This window comes from Anopheles moucheti, chromosome 3 (assembly GCF_943734755.1).
Source record: "Anopheles moucheti chromosome 3, idAnoMoucSN_F20_07, whole genome shotgun sequence".
NCBI lineage: Eukaryota > Metazoa > Arthropoda > Insecta > Diptera > Culicidae > Anopheles > Anopheles moucheti.
In genome coordinates this window covers 53794295-53813300 of record NC_069141.1, presented here as the reverse complement: position 1 = coordinate 53813300, position 19006 = coordinate 53794295, and the positions used below count along the sequence as shown (strand labels likewise).

The 19006-nt window shown below is 44.3% G+C and overlaps 3 protein-coding genes across 3 annotated transcripts; 1 reads left to right on the top strand and 2 right to left on the bottom strand.

The window, feature by feature from the left end:
• Positions 1-543: 543 nt before the first annotated feature.
• LOC128302839 (probable tRNA (uracil-O(2)-)-methyltransferase) lies at positions 544-2816 on the bottom strand. Its single transcript, XM_053039688.1, is given in 4 exon segments — positions 544-2122; positions 2174-2620; positions 2623-2633; positions 2782-2816. Coding segments are annotated over 4 exon segments (1977 nt in total). The 3' UTR covers positions 544-638.
• A 144-nt stretch (positions 2817-2960) lies between these two features.
• LOC128303683 (polycomb group protein Pc) lies at positions 2961-9850 on the top strand. Its single transcript, XM_053040726.1, has 2 exons — positions 2961-3828; positions 5893-9850. The coding sequence occupies exons 1-2, from the start codon at positions 3766-3768 to the stop codon at positions 7330-7332; spliced, it is 1503 nt and encodes a 500-aa protein (XP_052896686.1). The 5' UTR covers positions 2961-3765; the 3' UTR covers positions 7333-9850.
• A 178-nt stretch (positions 9851-10028) lies between these two features.
• LOC128301245 (TBC1 domain family member 9) lies at positions 10029-15522 on the bottom strand. Its single transcript, XM_053037626.1, has 12 exons — positions 15409-15522; positions 15027-15202; positions 13939-14768; positions 13710-13858; positions 13537-13645; positions 12792-13460; positions 12570-12725; positions 12333-12496; positions 11996-12260; positions 11197-11920; positions 11021-11118; positions 10029-10941 (listed from the first exon to the last, which is right to left on the bottom strand). Exons 1-12 carry the CDS (start codon positions 15450-15452, stop codon positions 10723-10725), a joined length of 3603 nt encoding a protein of 1200 aa, XP_052893586.1. The 5' UTR covers positions 15453-15522; the 3' UTR covers positions 10029-10722.
• Between the last annotated feature and the right edge of the window lie 3484 nt (positions 15523-19006).

Here is a 19006-nt window from a genome sequence, read left to right as displayed (position 1 = left end):
CGAATATACAACATCAATTTCAATTTATCAATCAGTTTATTCAATTAAAAAGACCTGTTTTTTTTTCTTGGAACTTGGTGAACCGGTTACCAAGCACACCAAGAACAGAAGTTCCCCGAACACAGCAAAGTAGCAGGCAATTCGATAGCTCGACTTGCTTATGCTTATTCGGGGACATTAAAGTAACGTTTACATAATTGTTCCTGTGCCAGGCAGATCGATAACATATTCATGCCGCGATCAACTGTCAAAGCGGACAGCTCCTCGGTTGGTCAGTACCCGTGGCAGTACATGTACCAATAAATAAGTAATAGCCTCAGCTCAGACACTACCGGCTATAGAACTGGTTTTGATATGATATTTTATTCGTGTTACCAGAATAACATACCCATGCAGGCCCAATAGGCCGTATTCGTTTGGGGGGGACATTTTTTCATTGAATGTATGGATCTCTTGTTTCTAAATGTTGATTATGATCATTTATTTGTTATCACCCTTTACTATAATCAGTTGCCAGTGGCAGTTGCTTCGGGGCTTGGCAGTTACGGCAGAATCTTTAAGTTTTATTGGTTCTCAAGGTTCCACGCGGCTATTAGGTTCACGTAGGGGTAGTGGATGATTCGCCCCTGCACCACATATCAGCTTCCATGGTTGAATTTACATTCACTCTCCAACAGTGGGCAGCCATCGGGATGATTGGTGAAAAACCAACAAACCCGCTGCTTGAAGTTGATCGGTTTAAAATTCTTCACCTTTTTCATTTTTCTCACAACCGCCTCGTCCATCACGTCCGACACTTTCGTCGGAATGCGAATCTGTACTGCTCCTTTCTCCACACGAAAAATTTGATGATTGTTCCGCAGCAACGTTTGCAACCCACCACACTCAGCCTTTAGAGCGGTGAGAAATTCCTGCGGTATCGCTTTTACCAGTACTTCTAGCGTTATCGTTCCACCAGCATTCCAATTACGCGAAGAGAATTCTTCCGGAATTCGTCGCTTTGCAAGTAGCTGCTCGAATACAATTGCCACGATCCTATCCACCACCGATCGATCAATTTTCGTACAGTTTCGTACCATCTCAACGGTTTCCCTAGGTTTGAAATTGGCAGACCAACTTTCTTCGGTTCCATGATGTGCCTGTGCCACTCCCTTCGACCGATCGTTGATGAATGCTTGTATTTTTTCGTCGTGGCGCTCATATTCCGTTTCAAGGTACATTCTTTTATTGCCAACTAGGCACGTTCGTTTGGTGCTGGGTATTCGTAAACGATCCGTTTCCACGTGAAACCCGCAGACGCGTGCTATTTCAGCAGCATAATTTAGAAAATCTCCATATTGGCTAAGAGCACCGTTTTGTCGTTGGTATTTACGTCCATCGAACTCGTAAGCGCAGCAGGGAAGCAGAAAGAATCTACATCTGTACGAGCTACGTGCTGCAATGACCGGAATCCAAGGTGATAGCTCATCCGAATGATTGCCAACGATCCAATCGATGGTGGGAAACAGGGAAGCATTTGAAGGTACGATCGTTTCGACACGCAGATCAATCTTCGGTTCGGCCGGATAAAGATCCCACAGTTTGCGTTTTCTCAAATCAATACCATATCCCCGATGTCCTTCAGATGCGAGAATGTACACCAGCAATCCATTTCCGCACCCAATGTCCACGAACGACTGGAGCTTGTTGCTTCCGTTGGCAGAACGCTCTTTTTTCCACAGCATAAGCAAATACGCTGCAATCGCGATGTCTTCATAGACGAATTTTTGAGGATCGGTACACTCCGGCCAGATGGACACCATCGATAGACCGTACTTTTGTTTGAGTTCGTTGAAAAGACAATTGTACTCCTCCAAATTGTCTACAAGAGCAAGGGATCGGATCGAAGCGGTACTTGTGCCAGTCGAGTCAGTGGGAATGCTCGTCTCTATCCATTTCTGCATTCGCTCCAGTAGAACTTCCCGCAACCAATAAATCGATCGTTCGTCAGTGGTTTCGCTAGATCGGCAACGGATTGAAAGCTTTTCGTGCGATACTTCTAGCGAGAAACGAAACGTTGGAAACAAACTGGTAACCTTGTCCTTCTGAAGACATTGTAATTGCACACGGTACGAGCTAAAATCTGTTAATAGATAATTAGATAATATAGACCAGACAGTATGCATAACCTTACCGATCAAACATACAACATCGATTGGATGAAAGACGCTAATATTCTTTGGAAGAAGACGATTTAAAACAATTGCTCCATCATGATCAAATTGCGACAGCTGATCGATGGAGTTACTTGCTGGCCTCCTGCCTTCCTGTACTTTACATCCTTGATTTATGAGAATCTGTCGAGCTGCATCCTCAAAGACATCCGGGTTAGTTTGGATAATTTGATCCAGTATGTTGTCCCACGGTGCCACCGATGAGGAACCATTTTCGAATGGTACAAATGCAACATTTTTGACGCCAAACAGCTTTTTGTTAACTACGTGCGTTTTGAACAGGTAAATATCGATTGCTTTCCAGAAGTTTTGCACACAATCCTTTTTAATGCACGTCTCTGCAATAGTGAGATCGAACATTTCTGTACAAATTGCCTCAGAACAGCAATGTAAACAGAGCGAAATTAAAACCGTAAACACCTCGTGTTTTATTCAATTTGTCAAAAATTTACAACAAATGAAAGAAGGGGGAAAAAAGGTAAAACACATCGCACAATTTGCGAAGGATATATAAATGCATAAAAATATGAAAATAAATAGAATAATGAAATTGTGGAGCAAAACTAACATTACACAAATCACCGTTGTCATCCAAGCGATCATTGCTTACCCATTGTCAACCCTGCAATGCTATCGTTCCGAGCCAATCTGCCCAGTGCGTGAAAGTAGCCCTATGCTGTGGCAGTTTTCTAAATGTCGCGGATGGAAAAAGAACATCAACTCAGTTTTTGTTTGGGTCGCAACGAAAACGCAAATTTGGACGCTCTGTCCTCGAGAAGTTACTGGAATTTATCGTGCCGACAAAACAGCAAAACCCAGTGCGATTGTGCGTGCCATCGGTAAACAAATCGAAAATGTAAAGCCAGAATCGTGTTACAGTGCAAGTTGTTTTGTATTTTATAAGTTTGTTTTGGTTGTTGCGTGTATCAGAAGTGTACGGAGAAAATACAAGCCGCTCCAATATTGCAGAAGCGGGCTTCAGCAAAGCGGAGATTGCAACGCGAACGGGAAATGGCAGTTGCATAAATACACGCTGGAAGATAGATGTATGATGCAATAAATAAAGCGTTTGATGAATCACGACGCACGGTTTGTGAAGGTGACTAAACTCGTGAAGGAAATAATCGATATTCTTCACCACCAGTGCATGCGAAGCAGAAGCAGATACCTCCCATCCCCTATTGGTTCTTGTACAACGTCGCTGTGTATGTGTGTGTTTGTGTGTGTGTGCAGTTGTCGTAAGTTTGCGAAAAAAGTTTCCACCGCTGGTGAAATCCCTCACGGCGAGGAAAAGTAAGAAAATTAGTGTGAAGCAATAATAATCATCGCAAAGCGAAAAGGAAATATAAAACAAGAAAAGGGCAACGGCGACGATCTCTTCGTGACACCGGACCGACGGACGGACGGAAAATTTATGGTGGCCGACGTGGTGGATTAGACACCGGGCGACAACGTACCGCAAAGAGGGGGAACAAAGAAGGGAGGAAAAGCAAAAAGGATTAAAACATCTTAACCCGGGTTTGGTGTTGTGTTACGACCAAAAGCCGCTAAGATGGAGAACGGCGATGATCGGGTTTATGCTGCGGAGAAGATTATGAAAAAGCGTGTCCGGGCGGTAAGTACGGTTCTTATGTATGTAGGTCTGCCAACCAACAAAAACACGTCTATTCAGCATCGAAACACAAAATGTTTACAATCGCGTCCCCATTACGTCATCACGCGTGGCTGTATTTGTTGGTGTATGGGTGTGTGTGTAGGTGCGTGCGTTACAGTACAGGAAAGGAACGAATTAACAGAGTCCCATTCCTCGTAGTGTACCACCGGATGTTTCATGGCGGTAAAGCATTTGTCGCCACTGTTGCCAGTATATTTGTGTTGGCCTGTACGCAGCGAAGACGAATGCAAGGTGCATCTCCTAAAAATGCGCACCGAAGATGCCCATTGATTAATACTGTTTGGTTTGTGCATTTTTGCCATGGTTTCACCACCATATCGTTATGCGCGCTTGTAAGCAAACAATCGAAGCAGGCAGGTGGTGCTTCTTTCTCCGGTTCGCGTATGCACACGGCGATGGTGGCGAAAATGTGCGAAACCAGCCACACGTGCGCACACACACACACACTCCGTCAAACGGGTGCGATCTCGAACGATGATCACATTCGCGTAGCATAAATTGCATGCGGCGGCAATCCAGTGAATACTTGATGATAGTTAAACAGAGAGCCAGATACAGTCACCGGCTCCAGCAGCAGAAGGAGGGAGAGAGAGATAGAGATAGCTAGATATGTAAGCGTTAGGTCGCTTTTCTGCGAATGCAGCTGACCTTGACTGGTTTTCCCTTTGTGACTGTGGAGTATGCATCGGAGTATGCGATGGGTGTGTAGCTGTGTGTATCTCACTGTACAAAATTCGTACCAGCTTGTTTGGTGCGGCATATTCAGCTTTTTGCGACTCCGTTTTGTGCTTGTTGCTTTCTCACTCGCGCTCCAGGAAGCCGGTAACACCGGATGCGTCGTCGTTGTTAGCCTACACATTAAAGAAAAAACCCGTGTCCCGTGTCCCTCGTCCCTCACCCAACCTTTCCCATCCGCTCGTAACCACCCGCTGGTGCATTTGTAGCAGGGAAAAGGGATATACTCCAGCAAAGGTTAGTGCTGGGTGCCGGTTTGTTTTGTTTCCTTTTAATGGATCCTTTTTTTTTGCATTGTAGTTTGCTGGCAGTTTCTGACCCTCCGGTGCCGCACGTGTGTCCAACATACTGCGTATTAGTTTTTCCCGACACACGCACACGCATACATATGCATCCAACATGGGGCAATTGGTACCTTTTTCACCTGCATGTGGTGAAGCGTTTCATTTTATGACGTCTTTTTTTTCCTTCCGTCAATTGCAGGCACTTCACTAAGTGACAATAAAATAATGGTTTTCACCCAGAGTATGGCAACGTAACAATTATTATTGTTGTAATTTTTAAATATAATTTCATACGCATTATTTTAGCCGTTAATATTGATTGCTGTTTATTACAGTAATTAGGCAATGCCATTCATCATTTACGATGTGGTGGTTTCTTTAGTTTCTGTTCCCTAATTGTATTATAGAATGTTCGGAGAGTTAGAAATTCACCGATTTACAAAAATCGGTAATAAAATTACAATTGCGTTGTGCGTTTTCAATCAATCTTTGATTGTGCCATGTTTGTTTACATCACTACACTACTTCAGGGGCTGGGACGTCCGGTGTTATTCTCGTGACATGACCAGACTGCCGAGGCATGGCAAGTCTAATCCACTGTACAACAGTGACAGTTCGTAGAGTTCGTAGAACAATATCCTAACGACGAAGATGGAGACAATCATCTCTCAGTTGCAGTAGAAGGCTTGGTGCCTTGCTATTATTGGCCGGCAAAGATGGCCTTTTGAGATTCTATATGACTGCCATTTGCCATCAGCTTGATGTCACGTGCCAATGGATCTGGCTCATGCCGATCTTTGAACTAATATTTTTAAAAAATCGTCAGAATTCTCAGCTTTTTGATGGGTTCCCTCACGAAAGGTGATCTAACAATTACCAAAGATCACCTAATACGTCACACAAGACTAAATCAAATGAACAAAAAGCATGAGTGCATTTTCCGAATCTAATGTTTTGTTTTCCTTTCCCTATTCTGATTCTACAGGGCAAAGCTGAATACCAGGTGAAATGGAAAGGATGGAGCCAGCGACACAATACCTGGGAGCCAGAGGAAAACATTCTCGACCAGCGTCTGATAGAAATATTCGAGAAATCCATACGCGGTTCGTCGACGCCGAAACGCAAAAAGAAAGCCATCATCGAGGATTCGGATGAGGATGAGGAACCGACGAGTACGATGGGTCCGTCGACGTCCGAGCCCGATCCACCGAAAAAAGAAGAACGCAAGGAATCGTCGAGTGCTGGGCGGAAAGAACGCGATGATAAGCAACACCACCAAGGTGGATCCAAAAAGGAAAAGGAAACAGGAGCGGGCGCCGTTTCAAGCAGCAGCAATACCGGTACTACGGAAAGTACAAAACGAAACAATAGCATCAGTCCGATTGGTGGCAGTCCAGCGACAAAAGAAAAATCAACTGCATCAGGACACACGACGGCAACGGCAGCAACCGAGCGAAGCGACAATGCATCACCGGCGGTAGCTGGAAGTGGAGCTGTCGTCCCAGTTGGCGGTGTACAACCACTGCCTAGTTTGAAGATCTCGATTTCTGGCGATCGTGCCGAGCTGGGAAACGATCTTGATACCAACTCCAACTCGAGTGATGATCAACCGCTCAGCCATAAGGACGTCATCGGTACGAAGCGAAAGGCCGAAGTACTTTCGAAGGGTGGAAAGGTCGGTGTGACCATTAAAACATCTTCGCCTGGCGACGAATCACCCGGCGGTCTTTTGAAGGCACAGCGGCTCGAGGTGAGCCCACTGTCCGGTTCCGGACCGGTAGCTTCCGGATCGACCGTCACGCCGATCAGTGCAACGTTTAGCAAGTTGGATCTGAAAGCGGTCGCACCACTATCACCCGATACGCCCGCTTCCCGGCCCGAATCCAACATTCCGCCACCGGCCGAAGCCAATGCGCTCCCCGGCGGAGCGGCGGCGGTGGTAGCGGCGGGCGGACTGCCTGCCGGCCGGGAGGAAGCGAACCCTTTAGAAGGTCAAGTTGCCGGTCAACAGCAGCAGCAGCAACCGCAACAGCAGCAGGATGGTGCAGCTAATGGTGCCAACGCGCGGCTACATAATGACGCATTTCCACTGACCAACGGTAACAGCAACACTAACAACAACAATATGCACATAACCATTAACAACAACAACAACAACATCAACAAACATGTCAGCAATCTAACGCTCTCGCCGCGGGCGGCACCACCCCGTCTTTGGCTTCCCAAGGCGCAAACGACCAACCAGGTGTTTATAACGGATGTGACCGTTAACCTGGAGACGGTTACCATACGCGAATGCAAGACGGAGGAGGGTTTTTTCAAGACCCGTGACATGCAACAGCAGCAACAAGAGCAAGAACAACAGCATAAGCAGCAGCAGCAGCAGCAGCAACAACCACGAGTCGGTGATCTGCTAACCAATTAAGCAGCAGCATAGTATTTTTTTACTATGGATCATCATCATGATCATGACCGATCGTGTGACGTATTTTCCTTGTACCTGTGAAAATGAGCAGTGCATTTTTGGCTATGTTTGGAAATGTTTTTTTTTCTACTATGTACACAACACGCTCTTTACAAAAAAGGGGAATGTGGCCAAACTTCTGCTATTAGCAAAAACCGGAAATCAAACGAATGATAGCGAGGAGAATGTGTGTTGACTACTCACTAACGTATGTCCTATATCTTTCACATACGGGACCGACTATCCGGCTATGGTAAAAGCATTAAAGTTTCCATTAGTCAGCCAGCAAGCCAGACTAGGCAAGCCAAGCAACCGATAACCGAACGTTAAGCCAAACAGCAGAAAGAGAGCAGAAGATGGAAGGGGAAAAGGAAAAATAATGTACATACTACGTAATGTAAGTTAGCTGGCCAACCGCACAGCTAAGGGCATTGAAATGGTTTGAATTAGATCCGTACGATCATCACCGTTTCGTAAGGAGTTACTCCTTGTAACAGTATAAGATCTGGTTGGTGTATGTACATAGACATTTAGGAGCAGTTTTCAATGATTGGAACGAGGGCAGAGGCTAAAAGTGCGATAACGTTTAATGCAAACGTGGAGCTAAGTTGACAATTTTTTAATATTTTCTTAACCCGGCATTAGTGGAGCGATGTGGAGCGATAGAGGATGCTTTTTTCAGAACCTCTCCGTACGTTTTGCTGACAGTAGGAAGCTTGAAACGTGGTGTGGAAAAGAAAAAGCTTTCAAGTGTTTTTCGTTAAAACAGTATGCAATCCACGTTCATCTCTCAATTAAAGTAGGATTTGTTTTAATTTCGCTCTTACTTGTCACACTTGTCTCTCGCTAGTTTATAGTTCGCTATTCGATTTTATTGCTTGCTTTCCATGGAAAGTATTCTGTCTAAGGACGGCTATGAACCAATACATACATTTCGATATGTAGTTTTTAATTTGAATGATTAGTTGGTTTTACCAATTTTTTAACATTATATGCCCCATAATGGAGGGAGTAATAAGAATAATCTATCCAGTGCAACATCTATCGAGCTTCTCTTTCCTCTTTTTGTTTAAGGAACTTGGCACATTGAAGGGATTAATCCGTTTCCGGTAAAAAGGATTGTATTTTATTTTTTATTATAAGCGATATGTTGTTTGTTGAGAGGAAACATTTTCTGGGCGTTTCAAGGTGGCCTAGCAGCGTACTTGTTTTAACGTTTATTTATTGATAACAGGCGTAAAGGAAACAACCGGACATAAGAGAGCGTAGATAAATGCGTGCCGCGGTCTCGAACGTATGAAGAACGTATTTTTTTGAAGAGGCTTTCATAAAGACCCACGCAATTGTTTAACTTATCGCTAAATCAGTCTCCCGTAGAAGCGAGAATCCAAGAATGTTCCAAACTTGAAATCTAATTAATCGTAATCGTCTAACGAGTTACTCATTTAAGCGATCTTTGCTGCTTTAGAATTGAGTTTGGGCATCAGAGAAAGAAGAGTACATTTAATTTCTAAATTATTTGTCAAGAGGAGATATACATTCAGAAACTTCACACAGAAAATGTCATTTTCGTGTTTTTACACATACAACAGTGTGAGATGTCGAATTCACTCAAATTTTAAAGTTTTTCTAACTCTTTCTTCGGGGGAACGCTGTAACTAAAATCGTGCTTGTGGTATCCACTTCACGTTCCGTAAAAAAGGAATCGTAATTCCAAAAGTTGGAATAAATTTTACGAACAAGATAGTAAATTTTAGTACTTGCGGAGTAGGATTTTGAAAACTTCAATCTGTGGTGAACTTGGTGAATTTAAAATCAATCAGTTTATTTCCTAAAAATAAACATATAAAATTGATTTTATTGAACGGGCTGATTGTATATCTCCGCTCAATGGTTTATTCGCGCTCAATTCCACTTGAGCAGCAGGGACAAACGCACCAGCAAATAATGCAACAAATGTGGTCGAAAAATGAATATATGATGTATGATCTTGTAATTTATATTATTGTATGACATCTCCCCAGCATTTACATCGTGCGCTTTGAGTTCTATTAATTAATGTACCTTTTGAGGGCGTATTTATCCGGTTGTACGTTTGATTAGAACAGATGCTAGAGGATAGCAAGCAACACCATCCACAACAAGCTCTTTAGAAATGGATACACAAACAGGTGGTCAAGTGGTGGAGAACACAACATGGCAGGTTGTTGAACCGTAAAAGAGCAATACAACTTTCCAATAACGGTTGACAAAATCGTGAAGTGATCAATTTATGTGCGATTTATACTAGCACCACGGAGGGAACTCAAAACAACAAACTGCAAGAAGAATAAAGAAACAAGCAAACAACCTTACAATAAGCAAAGCATATTCTGCTATCTTTAGAATAGTGCATTAATATCTTTCGTAGTTGATAGTGACAAAAAACAAAACATCTATTGTTATCATAGTTTAAGCAAGTAATTAAAACATGTGTATGGAAATCAAGAAAAGCTATATTGTTGCATTTTTTTCCTATTTATCTCGTTCTAATTTATACTGAAGCTTTTTTTTAAAGGTCGACTAAGCCTTCACATCGATGACATTGATTCCATTTTGCAGCTACACTTGGCGGATATTCGGATATGTTTTAAAACAAAGGACGAGTCGATAATATCTTCGCGTATAATCACTTAATTTACTCTCGTAAAATAGCTTCCTATAGAATGTGTATATAATAGTCGCATCCAAGCGGAACCGATTGCCGCGTAGAACGAAAAAAGCCCCTCAAAATATTGCTCGCTAATTTCGTACTTAATGCTTCGTTTCACTTTCCTTTTTTTTCATTCAGTAAACTAACTAACAATCAGTTCCTTCACAGTTCTTTTCTGTCCGTCGTTTTGCTATGCAATCGAGCTTTTATAGCTAAAAAAAAGAAGCTTTCTAGTTCGGAGCAGCACTGAAGAATATACAATGCTTCCTCAGACTGCGCAGAGGAATGCAATGAAACTACAGCAAATCATAAGCAATGGGTACATTTTTGTTTTACAATTTATCATTCGTACCAGAAATGTCTGGCGATCCATTTACTGTATATAACAACTTTAGCCACAAAGATCAACAATTAGCACCTGTCGATTTCTGGTAGGATCAACAGTCAGCTAGGACAACGGTTTGCGCATTAACAGTAACACATTTTGCATACGTATGCCTATCGGTGTGCAAAATAGGAAGCCGGGTAGGATCGAACTTAGGATTGGTGCTATTCCGCAGGGATAAAGAGAGACACAGAGAAATAAGAGATACGTGCACACACACTGCGAAAGACTTGGAGGGATCAGGAAGCGTGGGATAGGTGTACGAGAGGCGCATCTAACTTTTGCACTTTCGTCTGTTTTTCTGCAACGTCTCGACACGCGATTTGATCGAGAAAGGCAACGAAAACTGTTCCTCAATAATGCCGACTGACACGGCAGTGGCCACGAACTGGGCGATTGAAATTTCCCAGATCGCTTCCGGTGCAGCATTGGCCGAACTGTGTCTCGGTGTACGTTCCGAGCTGGATGACGAAGGGTTACCATTAGGGTCAAACTGAAAAAAATGATCAGGAGATGGTATCAATGAAACATATAATCAGCAGAGAAGAACTATAATCCTGTTTGTCACTCACCACTTCGGCACCTTCCATTGCTAGCTGAGTGAAGCTATCGTTGCTATCATCCCGTCGACTCACCATAGCGTCTTCTCCATACGATATTAGAGTTTTATCTAAAAAAAAAAACAAATGGTTAGTTGGATGTTATTAATATTGTTGTGCTAAAACGCTACAAGAGAATGCTGCCTTACATGACTCTTGCACTTCCTGATCGGTTACTTTGCGCTCTTTGTTCAAAATCTCTAACAGCGTCGTCCACAGTGAGATAAAGTTCTTCTGCGTCATGTTGGGAATGGTTTTTGACGTAAAGTTCGAATCGGGTTCGTCGAGAAAGATGCGCAACCCGCTGATGCTACGAGCCTCGTGCCGGCGGCTCGCACTTTCATCCAGACTACTATATCGCTGAAAGCCCAAATCACTCATGTCCGACCGGGAGCCGAAAGATTCCGCTTCACCTACGTTCGCGCCGGACGCGTTGCTGGCGCTAGCACCGGCACCACCACCACTAGTGCTTGCCACCGGCAACTCAACGTAAAAAATGGAAGATGTTTCCGCATTGTGCGAGTGAGAATCGTCCATCGATAGGTTCGGTGTAGTGGCATTGAACTGGGATAGGGAAAGATTTTCCACATCCGACGATGCCTCCAGACTTATGTCGATCGGGGACGGTAGCGATTTGAGCGTTTCGAGCGGATTGTCGCTAAAAAAGCTTTCCGCTTCGGTGGCCACTTCCGTGTCCGAGTCACGAGATTCTCCGGCACTGCTAGATTCCAGCTCTTGGGCCGTTAATAGCGGTGGCAGGTGCAGAATGTACAGCAATTTTAGCTTCTCCGTCGCACGCTTCGAGCAGATGATACCAATGGCAAAGATCAACTGTTTGAATTCAAGATAACCACACGACTGTTTGTCCATTAGCTAAAAAAGAAGAGTGGGAATATTTTGCGACTAAAATTGAAGGATTCCTTCGATGCAAGTTTCATCACTACCTACCCGGAACAGTTTTTCCGATATATCGATATTCTGACAGTGACCCCACGGTGTAAGATCGATGAACAACTTACGAAACGTATCATAATCCACCCGGAAGCAATCATACCGATTGTCGCGGAACCGTTTCTTTGCGTCGTTTAGCACGGTGATATCGTACACGGGTTCACCACCATTTACCGAGGTTGGCCGCGTGCGATTTTTCAAATTAATCTTCTCATCCTTCGTATAGCACAGCAGCATTCGCAGCTCATCACTATCGAAATAACTGCAAAAAGGGAGCACATAGAAATTAAATCATTCTTTGGCGTTCCGGTTCCGCATCATGATCGATACCTACCCATTGTCTTTATAGTTTTTTATCACACTATTTTCCAGATCTTTCTCCAGCTGATGTACGGTCAGTCTGCGATGTTTGTTGCGCAGTTCTTCAATTTTTTGTGATGTTATGGCCTTACCAAACTTCAGATATGCATTGTAGATGAGCATCTGTACCGATTTACTCTGATGAGAGGGAAAAGGCACAAGCGAGATAAGGGGTTTAAACAATTGACGTGAATATTTGCGCTATCTGTACCTTTATCTGATGCTTTTCCTTGTCCTCGATCTTGATCCGTTGCTCGTCATCGTTAAAGATGCCCATCAAAAAGTTGGACAACAATTGCATCGCTTCCCCATCGTCGTTACAGTTCAGCAGCTTTTCCTGGTTCCATTCGAGAATTTTCAAAGCTATCTGTGGATGCGAAAGTAAAACAAATTGATTGAATTAAACATCACACCACCGCAGGGGCATACTTACAATAAAGATCACTTTTGCTCCGTCACACAGAAAACAATCGATAATGTGCAGGGCACTTTCGTATGGCATCACGCTGAGAAAGATGGTCAGAAACCAGGAGAGTGAAATCATCCGTATCATACCGAGATCGGACAGCTTCACGTGCAGGTCCGGCAAATGGCCGGCAATCAACTCGTCCAGCAATCCCTGATCAATCTGAGCTCCCACCACCCGATCGTTGTAATAGTCCGGCAGCAGCGACTCACAAAGGCAACACAGTATCCAAAATGCATCCTCTTCATCGCAGTAGATGAGAAACACGGACGACACGATATTCATCGCCTGGCAGTAGCCAATCTCGGGATTGCGCAGTGCATACGCCTGCAGTACCCGTCGAAGTGCCGTGATGCCAATGCTCGTTTGAAAGGCTGGATGTTCCGGTAACGAGCGATGCAGATCGCGCTCAATCTCTTCGAACGATACCGGGCTCTGATCTTTTGCTTTCGCCACCAGCTCCTGGTACAGGTTCGGTTGCATCATTTTCATATGTACTGCACCGGAAAAGATGAGCCACACTTCGCGCCGCAATTGATCCGGAATGCCCTCGATTACGAGATTAATTGTTTCGGTGGTGCGAAACATAGAGATGCCTCGCCCATACAGCGAAAAATGTTCTTCCCAGCGTTTCATCTGAAAATGACAAACATAGAACGTTGTGAGTAAATGGAAGGCTCGCTTCTGTCTTTTCCCTTTTTTATGTATTTACCTTTTCCGCCTGTAAATCGTCGAACGCGCGATTGTTTGGATCCTTGTAGAGATACATCAGTGGTTCCTGTTTTATCCAATCCAGGTCGTCGTGAACGCGTGATGCAGGTCTAGAATTTGAGGATGAACAATGCCATTAATTTCACTTACGGGACTTACGGGCCATTAACTTACGGGACGGTTTTGGAGAGTAATTCGGAGATTTTGTTTATCAAAAACTCGCGGTCCAAAATGTGCTGCAAGACAAAGATGTTTCCATCCGATGTGGTAATTATTATCCGATTACTAAAACGATTGTGCGGATCGTCGTTCTTCTCGACGCTCTGTAAAAAGAAAGAAGTATCGTCCGTAGAAGTAATCTAAAACCAAAACCCGAATCAATGCTAGCAAAACATCAACTTACAACAATCTTCGCCAACGGAATGACTAATGCAACCATCGCAGCGACATCACTCTTGAAGCACAGATAGTTCTGGGACAGATAAAGCACCCCATTCACGTGTTTCTTTGTGTACGGTGCCCATAAGGATGCCTTTATCATCCCGTCCAGTATCTCCGTTTTTGGCACCCGAAAGTGTATCCGATACTCGTCCGACTGTTGGCGTGCTGTAAGATCACGCAACAGCTGCGTCTTCTGTACGACGTTCTTTTCCATCTTCTTTAGGATGACCGGATCGTGATCAACGATTGGACGGTCCGGATCCTGTATCATTTTCTGCATCGTCAGCTTGCTTAGCTGTTCGATCAGCTGGTACGCTTCGCTCGGTGAGTAGAGAAACACGAACTTGTACTCCTTGCTGCCCTGCTGACCCGCCCGCACCGTAATGGTATTGCCCGACTTTTTGATATCGGTGAGCTCGTTGTACCGGAAGCACAATTTGCTTTCCGAACCAAACATGTACGAGTAGAAGCAGATGTGATTGAGCGACAGGTACAGCTGACCCTGGCGTGGCATTTTACTAAAGTAGCTACAGTAGTAGTAGTTTACAAGCTTCTCATCTTCTGGCATGCGGAATTTTTCACGAAATTTGCAGACCGCCACCTGAAAGCTCGTCGGATCATTCTGTTCTTCGGCGGTACGGGAGCTGTGTGCGAGTAGCGATTGGATTTTGCAGATGGTAAAGTTGGTGATCTCTTCCTCCGTTTCCATCTCGTTGATTACGCGAAACAAATTCTTCGACAGCCAATCCCAATCCAGCATGATCGCTTCCAGGGTGATGTCGGCAGCAATTTCTATGAGGAGAGAAAGGAAAGGCATATATTGTAGGAACAAAAAAAGTATGACATTATTTCCCTGCCCATGTATGTCATGTCGGAAGGATGCTTCCGTGAAGGCAAACGGGAACGGTTGCTGCTTATCGCTTAGCGTTCGGTTCGTTCGGCACGGATAGTGTCTGGCCTGGAATGGCTCACATTTGATAAGCTCATCTCGAACTAAACCGCACGTACATGCACACACACGCTCACCCATAATAGCATGGTTCCACTTACCATAGCATAAACCCGTCGACGGTTGGTAATGCAAAATTCTGTAAGGGGATGGTTTTGTGTCCAGAACATTGTCCAGCGTTCCCACCAGCATGGAGGAGAACCCTCGCAATCCCCCATGACCTTTGCGATGCTGCAGTAGGAAGTAGCGGGATGTAACTTTCGTTGTTTCGTTTACCCTTTAAAAACAAAACAAAAAAAACATGCACAAGCAATGTTAAAATGATGTTTATGTTTTATCTCTCACACGGCCAACATTAGTCACATCGTGTGCGATAACCAAACTGAATCATCCACCCCCCTGAGGGGCCGCGATGATGCTGGGTATTGCAACTGCGACACAGGCAGGGGATACCTTCACCTGCCAGCCCATACCCATACGTACCATAATGCGAATGGCATCGAACATTCTCTCGGTGGAATCCACATGCTGTTTCGAATGACCGCGCCCGGTTCTCGTTGTCGGCCGTTTGCAGTACTTCCCCGAAACAATAGACGGGATACGGAATTAGCAAATTTCACATACACTCGCGAAGTTACATGAATTGAACAGTTAGTAAACAGTGAAACAATTCGACATTTTTGTTGTTCTTCTCCGTGTGTAAAGAGCGACTGTCAGTTGCAGTGTACGCATGTGTGGGTGATGTTGTGACATTTGCAATCGGGAGCGTACAGTAGTCGAGCGGCGCGCATAAACGGACCGGTGCGTTGTTTTGATTTGTGATTTCCCAGTTTTGGGGGAATTCCGTTGTGTTTGAAATCGGAAATCAGCTGATTGACGTTCTCTTTAGGGAAGTTTTTTTTTACTGTAGAAAAAGTGATTGCTTCCAGTGATATGTGCGATAAATAAGACTACTATTGGTAAGTGTATTTTATTGGGTTGGTGGTAGGTTATTTAGGTAGGTGTATATTAGAGGATCTACTCTTGTGGGGATCCCAAGAGAACATGCCCTAAGCGGATAAACTAACGAGCCGCTGGTTGTGTCACCAGCAATTTGGTTTTTGTAGTTAATATGATCAGCCTGGCATTTTCGTAGCCTGTTCGATCTTCTGGTAAGCATCGTTGATGGCCTTCTCTAGTGCTAGCATGAAGAGTACACAAGCTAGTCTATTTTCTTGACGTAGACCCTTTTTTAACGGAGAAGCAATCTTCAAAAGACGAACATGTGAGAGTACGGTTGCCTTCAGCCTTTATAAACCACCGTCCGTCCGGTGAACAGTGCGGGATTCAGTAGGTCCGCTAATTCCGGGGAAAGGAATTAGCGTCCTAGTGCGACCTCGCTATACCACTCCTTGGCCTGCCGATGCACTGAGATGCGTATTACTCCTTACAGGGTCGTGTATCCGCTGCTGCTCCGATGACCTCTTTCGCTGCTTCTGCTTTGACGTCTTCATGTGTTAGTTATACTGCAAGTTTCCTTGTCGGCACACATTTCTGCCACAAGGTTCTTTATGATGAGCCGGGTTGGACTTCGCTGTTGTCTTTTCTGCTGTATTCGGGCTAATCGGGACCATGAGTACAGTGCATGGCTCACGTCCTCCACGGCGTTGGTGCAGACTGCTTTTAGTCTATGTGTGTACTGATCTCTTCCGTTGTTCTGCCCAGCAGGGTAAATGCCACGTCGTCCGCGAAAAGGATGATGTCTGCTCGTAGTCCGTCGAGCGGTAATTGGATCGTTTAACATGACATTCCACAGTGTTGGTCCTGTGAAGTAGTGTCGCAGCATGTACAGCATGTTTCGGGGTGTCCTTCCGATGGAACGCCGCGCCGATCGCCGTCCAGTTTACCGTGTTGAAGAGATATCTTAGGTCGATCGTCACCCCTTGCACAGAGTCCGTCACTCTTCAGCTTCTTGTCCAACGCGACCTTCCCTTTGTTAAGGTGATGAAGCAGCTGGGCAACGTAAGCTGGTGATTACGTCCATTACGGAATTCGTACTGAGTATCAGTGAAGTTTTCAGTCGATTCCAAGTGGATTGTTAATCTTCGCTTCTCGCTCTGGTACCGATTTCGCTGTCATGCACGCTAGGTGTCTCTCGGCCGTAGTGGTATAAAAGAGCCCATCCGTTGTTACCTGGCACTTGAAGTTAGTTACTATCATTCGTACTCCGTATTAAAAAATGAACTCTTCACCTAATAGTATTTTTTTAATGAATCCACGGTACAGTGGATCAGAAGGAAGACTGGGTTTTTTTGAGTCGCGTGTAACTGACAATACCACGTGACCGATTTCCGCTGGCAGAAAATATGATTGTTTTTAAATCAACTTTTAATCCCAAATCTGGATATTGGTGGAAGTGGGAGCATATTGAAGATTCATGCAACTTATTAGTTAAGAAGTTAGCGGCCTGGGAAGTAGTGAACTAATGTTACTTATTACTTAAAAATATCTCAGGTAACTATAGCATACGTTATACCAAAATTGCGTTAGAGGATTGATAGTAATGAACACATACCACAACACATGATCGTATTTGTCATACAATCGATTAATATGATGCTAAGGAAGTGAGATGAGCTATTTTTTCTCATTCATTCTTTATTAATCTTCCTAGAGATTTCGCACTGTATGGAAATAGTTATAGTAATATCATGGCTCCATGGCACTCGTTTCAAAACACAACCTTCCCAATCTTCACTAAAATGTCGTACAACAGTTTCTTCGATTTCCTAAAACCATGAGTTTATTATTCAAAGAAACAAAAACAAAACAAAATAAACATCCCGATTCGGAAATTGCGGAATGCGCTCTTGGTGCCCCCTGTAGAGTCGTTTGAAAAATTGCAGATAGGTAGCTAAAATTTTAATTTCATACCACAAAACCACCAGGCACTCGATGGTTTCGCTGTTCCCCCTAATCGTTCCGTGCGGTGTCCACGAGTCCGGTTTGCTGGAGCGGCCCACAATTAGGCAAAGTACCCGTCGACATCGTTGCAATGATCTACACACTACACGCTCGAAAACTCACCGCGGGGTACATACCGTGGCAGAAGATGCCCACTGTACACTAGACCGTATCATTTCCGGTTGAACAGCATGTAAGCGAAACCGTCTTCAATAATGTGCTCGCGTGCCCATCGTCATCGGCTGTACGCGCCCGACTGCTTTAGCCAAGTCAGGTACCCAAACAGTCCATTTATTATTCATAATATTTACACGGAATATTATTCCCCCTGCAGCTGTCTCGTACGCCTTTATGCTGATCGCTTTGCTCGGGGCACTTTTAGATGGGTTTTCCACACCCACAGACAGCGTCTCGGCCGTTCCGATTGACAAGACTTCTTTTCGAAACACCTACACCTTACGCAGGTGGCGTGTCTTCCCTTTTTTGATAAGGCAACCACTTTCACAGAGCATGGGGTGGTTAAAAAATGTCGCAGTTGGGTGAAAAGTTTATTTTTTCCTTTATTTAAAATCGCTTTCATTTTTACTCCGCTTCACTCATTCCTTTAATCCAATATGAACTGTAGCAAAAATAGATTTAAAGTTGCCTGAAATTTGACTGATATTTCTCTTACCGGCTGATACAATTTGCCCGGTAGGACAGATTTCGATACGTTTTTAGCACGTACCTGTGAAAAATGGCGACTGGTAGATTGATTGCCACAGCTGCTTCATATCTCCACCAACGAGCTTTTCAACTCCCCTGGCCGTGTTTCGATTTTCCGTGCAATGTAAAGCGAGATAAATAAGCGATTGCTTCTGTGAAATCCTAAAAGTACAGTGAAAAAACACATCGGAATTGTCCGTATCGGCTTAACCGTCCATCCATCTCGCACGGCCCTTTGTAGCGCGTCAGTTGGCGAATGAGTGTGATAAATGGCAATTAGTACGTGCCGAAACAATTGCTTTTTAAAAAAGCACACATGCATTCGTTGGATGAGTGTTGAAGAATTCGGTTGGAAAAAAAAACTCACCCATCCACACACGTATAGAGATTGCAACGGTAGCGTGCAATCGGGAAACGGCACTCGTGGGAACCG

Coding starts and splice junctions, on each gene's coding strand:
- LOC128303683 (XM_053040726.1), top strand. CDS start 3,766: ATGGAGAACGGCGATGATCGGGTTTATGCTGCGGAGAAGATTATGAAA. Junction 3,829..5,892: donor TGAAAAAGCGTGTCCGGGCG/GTAAGTACGGTT, acceptor CTGATTCTACAG/GGCAAAGCTGAATACCAGGT.
- LOC128301245 (XM_053037626.1), bottom strand. CDS start 15,452: ATGTGGATTCCACCGAGAGAATGTTCGATGCCATTCGCATTATG. Junction 13,859..13,938: donor TTCCGTTGGCGAAGATTGTT/GTAAGTTGATGT, acceptor TTCTTTTTACAG/AGCGTCGAGAAGAACGACGA. Junction 12,261..12,332: donor AAAAACTATAAAGACAATGG/GTAGGTATCGAT, acceptor CCCTTTTTGCAG/TTATTTCGATAGTGATGAGC.